The sequence below is a fragment of the Ptychodera flava genome, chromosome 18, assembly GCF_041260155.1.
Source record: "Ptychodera flava strain L36383 chromosome 18, AS_Pfla_20210202, whole genome shotgun sequence".
NCBI classification, from domain to species: Eukaryota; Metazoa; Hemichordata; class Enteropneusta; family Ptychoderidae; genus Ptychodera; species Ptychodera flava.
Genome location: NC_091945.1, coordinates 10882011 through 10893664, shown reverse-complemented (window position 1 = coordinate 10893664; position 11654 = coordinate 10882011). Strand labels below are relative to the sequence as shown.

The 11654-nt window shown below is 37.8% G+C and overlaps 1 protein-coding gene across 1 annotated transcript; it reads right to left on the bottom strand.

The window, feature by feature from the left end:
• Window positions 1–4183: 4183 nt before the first annotated feature.
• Window positions 4184–7959, bottom strand: LOC139117794 (uncharacterized). Its single transcript, XM_070681047.1, has 4 exons — window positions 7637–7959; window positions 7106–7209; window positions 5661–5777; window positions 4184–5252 (listed from the first exon to the last, which is right to left on the bottom strand). The coding sequence occupies exons 1-4, from the start codon at window positions 7779–7781 to the stop codon at window positions 5184–5186; spliced, it is 435 nt and encodes a 144-aa protein (XP_070537148.1). The 5' UTR covers window positions 7782–7959; the 3' UTR covers window positions 4184–5183.
• Between the last annotated feature and the right edge of the window lie 3695 nt (window positions 7960–11654).

Below are 11654 nucleotides of genomic sequence, written 5' to 3'. Positions count from 1 at the left end.
CCATATTTTAAATTTGCGTTTGAATCGCTTTTCAAGAAATAACATATTCAGGCCTAGTTGTCTAGGTGTCTCGCCACCGGAACACACAAAAGCAAGTAATACATTCCAGTTAATACACAGAAAGCCATGTCACATCTAGAGCAACATTACGGTGCATTAGACCATGCAACAACAAAAATGATTTTACACAGAAGTGACATACTGTAGTCAAAAACCGGCAAGACCGACAATACGAAAAACGGGAAATAGAACACGTCATTGGGAAGAAGTACATAAAGCAAGAAGGCAAGTGGAACAAAAAGTAGCAAATAAAGCCAAGGAAGAGAGTCTATTTTTCACAACAGTGAAGTCCATACATCAGAACTAAGAAAACCAAACATGCCGTGAAAAGCGGTGTGAATTTGAAAAAAAGTTTAAGAATCTATTTTCAAAACAACTGATTATCCCATACAAAATAATTAAAAAAAAAGACAATACACTTAGAAATCACCAGTACTCATAATCCCACCGAATTTTCTAGCTTCGAATAACATGAGCAAACTTAATGACTATCAGACCGTTCTTTTTTAAGTCTCATTATATATCAAAGTGTCATTGTTCCAGATGTACTTGTATTGTGTAACAGTTGGATTCCGCTTGGATAATTAGGTGTTTGGATTAATTTTAAGCCCTTGCTAAGCATACAGTTCTCAATTTTTGTGTGTTTGTGTGTTCATAAAGTTTGTATGAATCTGACATTGTTTGCAACAGTGCTAAGTTTTAATATGTGTGTATTATGGCATTTTGTTATTTTGGTCATATCATTTTTTCTGTTTTTTTAGGTTTCTTGTGAATATTGTATTTTTGCTGCTATTTGTGATGACTTCTTGCCTATCATCAAGGGGATCTACTGAAGATGCACACATCTAAAGAATGGGTTCAGTCTAACTTAAAAACTTAAGTTTTTGTACATGTCTTTTTTTAAACAGTTAACATTATTGATTACATATTTTGACGAAGTACAGTATTAAACATCTACAGAAATTACAAATAATGCAGTACACAGATAAATCAAATGTTATATTCAGAAAGAGAATACATTATTCAGACAACTATCAATCATTAACAGTCGTTATATATAGAGAAATCACAATTTTGAAAAATAAATGTCCACGGACTTAATTGTTTCTTCTTGATAGATTCCTAGTGCTAAAAATATACAAGAACCTTATTTATTTTATTAGCTATTAAGCATGGGGCATTAATTTGGCAGCCATACTTAATTCATGCAAATTATCAAAAAGCCTTTGTAAAACAAAGAACAGCCAAAAGTGTTTATTCATGCCCAAGAAGTATATTGAAACTTTAAAATCACTATAATAGCTTGTTTAAAACGTGGTATATGACCTAAAATGTCCTTTGTAGGAATATTAGCCGCCATATTGGATTTATTGAAATTAACAAAGTGTCTACGTAAAGCATTGTTCCTCCAAAATTGTTTGTCCATGCCCAAGAAATATATTTTTAAGTTTAAAATCACTGAAATATCTTATTTAAAACGTGGTATATGACCGAAAACGTCTTTGTAGGAATGTTGGCCGCCATATTGGAATTATGGAAATTAACGGAGTGCCTATGTAAAACACTATATGTCCAAAATTATTCCCTATGCCAAATAAGTCATGTCAGGCTCTGAAATCACTGAAATGGCTCGTTTAACATGTGATAAATGGCCAATTATGTTATTTTGTCGCACGGCTGGCAGCCATATTTGATTTATGCAAATTAGACATACTTGCCTAAGGTAGATTCGAGCAAACTTTTAATATGTTGTTCTGGTACCTCTCCAAAATGCATTCTGACGAAAATAATTCTGTTGCAATTTGTAGTGGGTCTAACCCTACTTTGACTGGACTAAATATACACCATTTCTTTTGAAAAAAATTGATGCAATTAGCCGTATTGTGTAGATCTTTTCATTAAATAATATGTAAGTGCAATCTTCACAGTTTCTATTCATTTGGTCTTTCAAAAGATTCCACTGGAATGAAGTGACGTTGCATTGCTGCTGACTGTCTGAGTGGCGCGTGTTGATTTTTTACGCACTTCTTTCCTTGCTCAGGCTGTACTGAATGAGCCTGATTATTCTTGCGTAATACCAAAGATGCAAACTTCAAGGTCGCTGAATAGGCTAATTTGATACAAGTATATACATACAAGCAGTACTTATATTTGAATCATAATAATTTCTTCAAAACATTCGCAAAAACGTTCTGTATATGCATTCACCGAAAGAAAGAAATTTTATCTTTGCAAAATAATCATGGAATTGTTTTAGCCACCTTTAAATTTCTGGATATGGTATTTTTAAACACCAAAATATATAAAGAATCATTTTGCAAGTATAGTCTCCGACTTTTGTGGTAAGTACCTATGGTACCCGACGTCAAAGGACGTAGGGCTCGATTTTTTTCAGGACGGTTCAAATTATTCAGTACTTTTCCGCTAAATATTCTATCATTAGATTACCGGAAAAATGACACAAACGGCAACATTGCGTATGAACTTCCCCGATGAGATCTTTCCAACAAATCTTTTGGATTTTTTATCCACTATCTCTGTATCTGCTAGAGGCAAGCAGTCGCAGCGGCTGTATAACTAGTAACCCTGAAGGTAGTAATTTACATATAATTAATTTTAATGATATCGATATCTAGCTTTTCCGAATCCCTTATTCTCTGGTGGTTGTACACTTGTTAAACACTATATTTTGACAAATCTTACGCATTCTACGTGGGATGGCATTAATTAGATTTTATAATAAAGTTTTAAAAAAATGACATTAACGTAAACGTAGTATGCTCCTCGAAACTGGTTACTATTAAAGTAGTATGCGCCTCGAAAGTGAAATACTTAAACTTTTGCTCAAACTTTCCTTCAGGAATCTTTCAGCTATTCTCTTTCAAAATCAGGAATAAAAATCGGGGATCACCGTGCAAATTTTGGTACTAGATAAACAAATAACCCAAGACTTACCGATATTTGAAATTCAAAATGGCCGCCATCCCTGTGTTAACTCTATGGAGGAAAAACAAAATTTTCGAAATTTTGAAAAACTAAGCCGGTGAAAAGTTTTTTTACACCTAGAGCTGTAACATGAACCCCCACAAGTGGTATATCAGAAAAGAATTGTAAAAGTTTGAGGGTCCGAATATCTGTCCCCGAGGCGCGTTCTACCTTAAAATTGACCAGATAGTACTATTGACATTTTATGTCAGTAATACAAAAGACGCCCATGGGTGAAATCGAAATGATGAAAAGCATTAAATAACTTGTATTTATAGTGGCAAATTGATTTTTCTTTCAGTAGCCATGTACAAAAGTGCGTCGTGAAAACTGTGTGATTCTGCTCTGACGCTCAGTTTCTAAATATAATCCACACACTTCTGTTACAATGTATGGAGAAGTGTAAAATTCGCGGTGACTAGTGAATTGAGTAGCATCGAAGTGCGACAGTGGGTTAATTCTCTAGATGCCGCGGGGAATGCAAATACTTGAAAAACGGCAGGGTTAGTCTCTTACGTAAATGTATCCCTTCAAGTGGTTTTTGTCTTTTTAACTATAATGGCAAAAGGGCAAGTGTACAGACGTAGTGAGTCGCGACCTGTTTAGGTTTGAATGCGCCTCGAGGAGAAATATTCGGACTCTCAAAGTTATACAATACGTGTTTGGTTTACCAATTGTGAGGGCTCATTTTCAAGCTCAATGCGAAGCTACAGCTTTCACAGGTTTGTTTTCGTAAAAATCAAAAATTCAATTTTTCTCTAGAAAGTTAACATAGGGATGGCTGCCATTCTAAATTTCATGTTTTTCGATAAATAATCACTCAGCCTTAGGTAATCTGTTTCTCTAGTACCACAATTTGCACGGAGACCCCTGATTTCGGTCTTGATTTGTTAAGAGAATGGTTGAAAGCTACGTTGAGGAAATATTGAGCAAACGTTTTAAGTCTTTCAATATCGAGGCACTTATTACCTTAAGCATACAGTTATGGAATCCAAAAGAAAAGGTTGTCTCGAAGATTTGCGAAAGGAACAGTCGCCAGATGGAAAGGTTCATTGTTAACTACAATAATAATAGTTTCGACCTTTATAAACTAATTTCAAATGGCACATGCGCAATAGGTAATCGAACAAGACACGAATTTAATAATAAGTTTCCCGAGTTCTTTATTTTTCTCTGTTTCGTACGAGTTGGCTTTAAAATGTAAATCGAACTCCAAAACCAAAGAAAGGAACTAAAGAAAAGTACAGAATGAATGAAAGATTTAAATATATCAATGATAAGTTACTTGACTTGAAATAGCTGTAAACACATTCCAAAAATGAGAATCTATTTTTCGCTTACTTTTCCCAATAAAGTAACATGAAATGTCAATGCGTCCTCTTAATAAAACATTGTGCTTTTTGTCGCAAGTGACATTTATTCGATCCGTAGTTTTTGCTATCAACATGGGAAGCCAGTGCTTTGGAAAGAGCTTAACACGACGCTTGAAATAAGAATATGTGGAATTCAGCATGACTCTTACAGGTGCAACCAAAACCCAGGCTCCCACGGGTACCGTTTAAAAATGTGTAACATTCAGTTAAAGGTGACAGAAGATTAGCCATTACTTGTGTCACGTGACTGACGCTCTGAATAATGTATACTGTATACAACCCAAGGGAGAAAATACGTGTTTCGGGCAGAAGCCCGGCAGCGACCTAGCTAGTGTTTATGGTAAATAGAATTCTTTTCGAAAACGAACTCTCGCGAGATGTCACATAAAATGAAAAAAATACATTAATCTTGTGTGTATCTTCTTTATGGGATATCTGCGAGCCATAATTATGAGCAACAAATACAAGAAAAATAGAAAATGTTTTGCTCAACCGATCCTATTTTTCGGAGACTTTTTACAGGAAGCACACATTTTTTTTCTTTTTGACTGAAAAATTAAATTCACGACTAAACCAATTTAAATGGCAACGTTACTGTGTCCAATGGACGCAAGATTTTAAATGAATGAATGTATAATGAATCAATCTATTATAAATAAAAATAAATGAATAAGATTTTTTCAGCATTGCTAGAAATGGTTGACAAAAGCCAGTGTCCCTAACAAGTTACAGAGAATAATGATCTGTCACCATGTTTCATTCGTTTCATACTAGATACATCTCTCGTTTCTGTAGCATTGCTTGAATCTTCTCCATCACAATCAAGTCAATCATCTGATCAAATGAATAAATAAAAAAAGCAAACATGAATGAAAGTAGAAACTAAGACAACAGAATCTTCAGTGCGTAGATGGCCAGATTACGTCACAGCATAAAGCAATACATTTTTCATAGATAGTTACACTGACAATATATAAACAACGAGAAGAATTACCAGAAAGGAGGACGCCAGGATACGGTATGAAACACGCACACTTAATTCCATTCGCTATCCCCTTCGATTACCTAAAATTAGAACTGCGCAATTCCGTGCATAGTCAGATTATGACTGTAATGGGATTTGTTCCCGGGTCCACGCCGCTTGCTGTCACGATATTTGAGCTTCGACGTCAATATGCAAAAAGACGTATCTCACTTCCTGTTGGGAAGGGATGGGGGCGGGGGAGGGGGGAGGTAACTTACCTTGCATTTCCAAGTGTCCGGATACGACAGGCCGAGACAGAGTTTGAAAATGGAAGAATTTCTCCTCGCATGTTCAAAAGGAACGCTATGCTGTTCTTCCAATTCTGTGGGTTGGTTCTAAAGGGGAAAAAGAAGAAATAAATAAATAAATAAATAAATACATAAGTTTCAATGATAAAAAAGTGATGCGCCGTAAAAATGTGTTAACTCGGTTGTATAGACTCTTCCTTTATGTCTCTATTCAAGCCTGTAAATTCTTCTTGTGGTTGACAGTGTTTTGACATCTTGTTTAGCTATTACAACAATGATTCATCTTAGATGAATATATCGATGTTGAGATTCGCATCAGCAACTTTGTGTAACTGATACTGTCGTAGCCTACACGACAACACGTATGATTCATCTCAAATGATGTCGCTCGATACAGATCTAAGCGGGGTTTTCCAAAGTACTCCGCGGCGAAAGTAATGTAATGCCATTCCCCTCGGAGCGAAATTGACGTTTTCGGCTATAATGTATGTTTGCTTTGTTGGAAGTGGTATCGCATACATGTGCAACCCGTCAAGATATTTCAATCAATTCTACTACTATAAATATCGTCATATTCCGTACATTTTCGGCTGGGTTGATCAAACCCACAAGACCTGAAATACGAACGAGGAGTGACGTGAAATGTGAACTTACATTCATCTCGGAAATTGAAAAGCTTGTCTCGTATTTCCAGATGCAAATTATAAAAGTCGCTGTCTACATTTCGCAAGCCAGTTGAATAGAGTTTCATGAGTAGAATTTGCGTTGTAATTTTATGAGGTGTTTTCATTGGTATCGTTTTCACAGAAAACACGTGCGGATAAGGGATGGAGTGGGTCGTCACTAACTTAATCAAGGAAGATGAAGACAAACGCAACGGGTAAAGTGTCCGGTACGCGAACTTAGACGGTAGGAGAAAGGATATTTACGCGTGAGCGTTCAGCTGGTAATGCAATTGCACAACCATCGACAGGACCGGTAACTTGTGTAATACAATACATTTAAACGTCTTGACAAGGATGTGTACTGAAGCGTTCAGATGAAATGTTATAGCCTGCTCTTTGAATCCGTCAGCGCCCATCAAATAGTGCCATTTCGCATAGCTAGAATCAGGTTTGGTGCTTTCTAGCAACGCAGTGCGTTGTCTAGGACCATCCTGGTTTGAATCGAAGCAGCGAATGTTCATATCTGTTCACTCGCTCGGCAAGAACCTTAAAAAGCGGACAAAACTACTAGCCCCTCGTTTGTTAATCATTTGCATTCACCAATAGCATTCACCAATAACCAATCTATAGATAAACTTTGAATTTCTCGATCAATCTATTCGTCTCAGGTTGAAAAATCGATGAATTACAAAATGACTATGAAAATGCAACATTTCCTTTCGGAGCTGGCATGATGTACAACAGGCCTACCTTTTCGGCTGGATCATAACTGCCTTCGTAAGGCAGTCTTTCACGAGCTTCATGTAACTGAAAGTCTCCGTCCTTGGCGAACGAACTGTCTCCGCTTCGTTTTCCTGTGAATTAATAATTACGAAACCTGTTAAATTGTGCAGGGTTTGCTGAACAAGCTAGCCCGGCTGCTCGGTTTTTAATTTCCATGTACACGCGAAACCTTTAATCACCTCGTTAGTCTGTTAGGTCCGTGAAACAATGATTGATGCTAAACTGACGGCATGAGAACCTCGCAGGATGGTAATTAAGTAGAGCTAGACATCTGGCGGACGGAAACATATGGCCTCGCCCTGGACTGAGAGTACAACAGCGATCGAGAATCTTGTCTCGCTAACGCTGGTATAGGGGAGACACATAGCCTATACAGTGTGAGTCTCTGACTGAACTGTTACATAGGATGTATATAAACTGGCACTCTACGCAGACTGTATATAAACTGGCACTCGGTAAAGAAACTGCCGTGATAAAATCATCGTGGATTACACTCACCAAGCTGTCCGTAGAGCCAATGAAGGTTAATCTTCTGCCTACTTTTAAGTCTGTTTTGATTCCTTCTCGCTGCGTCGGTTGTTGCTTCTAACGACGTGAAGACGAATAGCAGTTGTACAAGCAGACACCAGACCGGTACGTTCATTGTTAATCCGAGAATCTGAGTTTAAAACACTAATGTACGAGAATTGACGCGGTCGCCGGTTTTTGAAAGTCCTTTTTATGACCCGTTAGCCCAGGTGACTTGACTCGTGCGGGGTTGCAGTGACTGGACTGGTCCGTTGCTTGGCGGGTGTTTCACGCGTGGACAGGCGTCCCCTTTTGTTTCCGACCTGTTAACTACGCAACTTGCACGTCGAGAAGATGTGGGTGCTCGTCACGCATGGCCAAGGTGAGAAGTGGGTTGTGTGCATACAGCTGATGAGAAAAAAAAGGGGGGAAAAGCATCGACGCACTACCTGTGGCAGCTGTAAGGAGAATCTCCTACTTCGCTCCGAAACGCTTGAAAGCCTAAGCTGACGAAGCAGCCGAGCCCGTAAGGGTCAGCCCTTATTTACGACCTCGGGTCAAGAATATAGAAGAAAGATGCGATTTTATCCTCCACTCAAAAAACCTCAAAGACGCATAAAGTTGTCGTAAAACAAAAGCTGATTATCGACATATACATATTTCAAATGCTTCTCATTTATAATGCGCACTAAATATTGATAACCGCATTATGTAAAACATAATATATCATCTACAAATGTTCATTAAAGGAGTTGCTGCAGACTTTTTTCTGTTTGAATCATAAACAGTTCTTTGCTGCTGTATTCTTTGAGGGGTAACAGGATCGCATTACCTCCCACGCCAGAATTGATCGATATGGAGGAAAGACGAAAGACGCTGTGTCGGTCATTTATTCTGCGATATGCCCGCGTTGTGATCGCAAAATATTCAGTCGCTAAGCAACAATTGCTACGGCTAATTTGTAAGATCCTTGGTAAAATGGATTTCCACGATTTTTTTCCAGGCAAATGAGACAACGGCAATGAAGAGCTGGTCGTTAAGTGCATGACGTCATAGAAACGCAAATGAGCGTATGGAGACTTGAAAAACTTGAAGATTTAGTGATTAAAATTCTAGATCTGCTCATCCATGTTTGTAATTTTAGCAGCTAATAAAAAGATACCCCTTAATGTCCTAAGGTTGTACTTTAACGTTAAAAAGGCAAGATACGATTTTGAAATGAAAACTTTGCGTTTCAGTTTGTACCAATCTAAAGATGTTCGGAAAACGCTCCGAAAGGGGAAATTCAATATTCATGCACAGCAAACTTATAAGAAAGTTATCAATTTAATCTACTGTGGTCGATTTTAAGGACACATAAGTATTTGAATAAAACTAGGACAATGAAATTAGAATGCACGGAACTAGGGAAAACATATATCTGTAAGCAACGACAGCGCCAGTTTAGGATAGTTCTCAAGTACAAATGCATGGGAATGACGCTTTCTTTATAACCTTAAGGTTTGAATCAACAATTCAGTGTTACCCAGAGTATTTGAGAGTAATACATAAAGTTTCTGCTGCAGCTTTTTTCCTGGAGCTTACGCTTTTGAAATTTGATGATGCAAATCAGGAACAATCGCCATGAGGTTGAAACGTTAACGCGGTGTTATTCTTCGGATTCTGTCTGTCTGTCAGTCAATTAGGAACCAACAAACTAACAAACCAACAAACCATTACAACCAACCAACCAACAAACCAACCAATCAATCAACCACCAAACCAACCTATCTATCTATCTATCTATCTATCTATCTATCTATCTATCTATCTATCTATCTATCTATCTATCTATCTATCTATCTATCTATCTATCTATCTATTTATCTCATTCAATCTATACATAAATCCGTTCATCCAAATATCAATCCATCTATACAACGTTCCATCCATCCAACCAATAATCCATCCGTCCATCCACCCATCCATCCATCCATTTATCCATCTATCCATCCATCCATCCATCCATCCATCCATCCAGCCAGCCAGCCAGTCAGCCAGACAGCCAACCAACCAACCAACCAACCAACCAACCAACCAACCAACCAACCAACCAACCAACCAACCAACCATCAATCAATCCAGAAATACACACAGAAATACATACTTAAATATGCATGGTCAATCGTCTTATCTTTGTACTCCTGGCCGGCACCTACAGTGTAATAAAGATACAATCAGACATACAGACATAACATGTAGGTGCACATCCAATAACTTTGATACTGGTTAGATCCTGACTTTGAAAGTTCTACTTACGAGCCGACAAGAACCTACCTAGTAGGTTAAAGAGTTCATTCATTTTAGAAACACATTATGTATAAAGAATCTTCTGACCTTTAATGGTTTGAGTTGTATAGAACGTTCTCGGCATGAATAGGAGAAAAAGTGGGTTAATGAGCCAATGAAAAAACAAGAAGTGTCTCTCATCTTGCTTTGTCGTGTTTGTTTTTGCCCTAATGATGATGCTAACACTAATGACAAGTCCACTTGTACTATCAAACGAACCGTGATCGGTCAATTGTACGGAAATAAACAGATGAGGCAGTAGGCATGGAAGAGAGAGAGAGAGAGAGAGAGAGAGAGAGAGAGAGAGAGAGAGAGAGAGAGAGAGAGAGAGAACTACTTGCAGGTGCCTTCTAAGGGAAATGAATTACACTTATGTATATATGTTAGTATGCACGTCCGCATGTACATACGTACATATTGTGTGTGTCTGTGGGTATGTATGCATGTTCTTTGTATGGTAACTCGCTTCGATCATGTACTTATTGTGATTGTCTGATCATTCATTTGTCGATCACTGGTTTCTCTTTGTTCGAATCGGCATTCCGATGTCAATTCACGCTAAAAAATTGCCCTTAGAATCTGTAAAGCGAGTGACAGATAGAATCTATTTCCAGAAGGTGGAACGTACCGTTCAACCATAAAACGTCGACGTGTTGATGTGAATCTGGAACGAGGCGTAATCACGAGACAATTTACTGCACGCCATGAAAAATACCATAAAACGATAGGAAGTCGGTTATTGTTAAGTGTTCCAACGTTCACTGCATTGTACAAAGTGTAACGTGTAAACGTTTGATTGGCTGAATGTACTTTTCGAATTTTCATGACGCAAAGGAAGTTGAAACATGCCACTTTTTCATTGGGCATAGCAGAGCCGTCGTGTCATTTTCATGCTTTGATCCATTAAAATACAAGGTTGACGACGTTAACTTTTGTTTTATGTCCTATGTCAGGGAAAAGACGGTGCAGCTGTAAATTCAAGGTTTTCCAGGAAACTACATAACCCTTATTCTGATGAACTTCAACTTAACAGGCAAATTATAGCAGTTTGACCTGCAAGAAAATTAATACCATTTTATTCCGAAACACAACGCCTAGTTCTTCCTCTTCATATTTGCGGGGCCAAAGGAAGTACATGTAGGTCTCAAGTAAAGATGAATACATTTAACATCCTGGTACAGGCTCCTTGACAATCTATTCATTGCCAAATAAGAACAGCAACGGTTTCAATAACTACAGACACATTGACTTACTCTAACCGAAGATCTAGCACTCATTCTTTCACTCATCCACTGGCTTGTCACCGTGGAATGTAGCCTGTTACTTCCACCTTGATTAGTTTTCAGAAATATTGCTGCTTTTTGAGGATGTCATCTTATGACGTACCATGATCGGTGTTTGACGTGATGGCTGCTTTGAACGTATTCGCCTACGCCATTCTTTCACAGGAAATAGACCAAAGATGCAGTCAAAAAGTGAATTCAGTTACATCCATAGCCCGATAACACTGACTGTCGTTAACGATAGATTTTTCAATTTCTAAAGTGTACGAAAATCGAGTCTGAGGGTTAGTGTCTAAAGACACGCGGCCTACAAAATATTATTCACCCTTACAGGTGAATGCATGGTATGGAAGAGGAAATATGTAAAACTTCATATTAATAAAGAAAGCATTAAATGT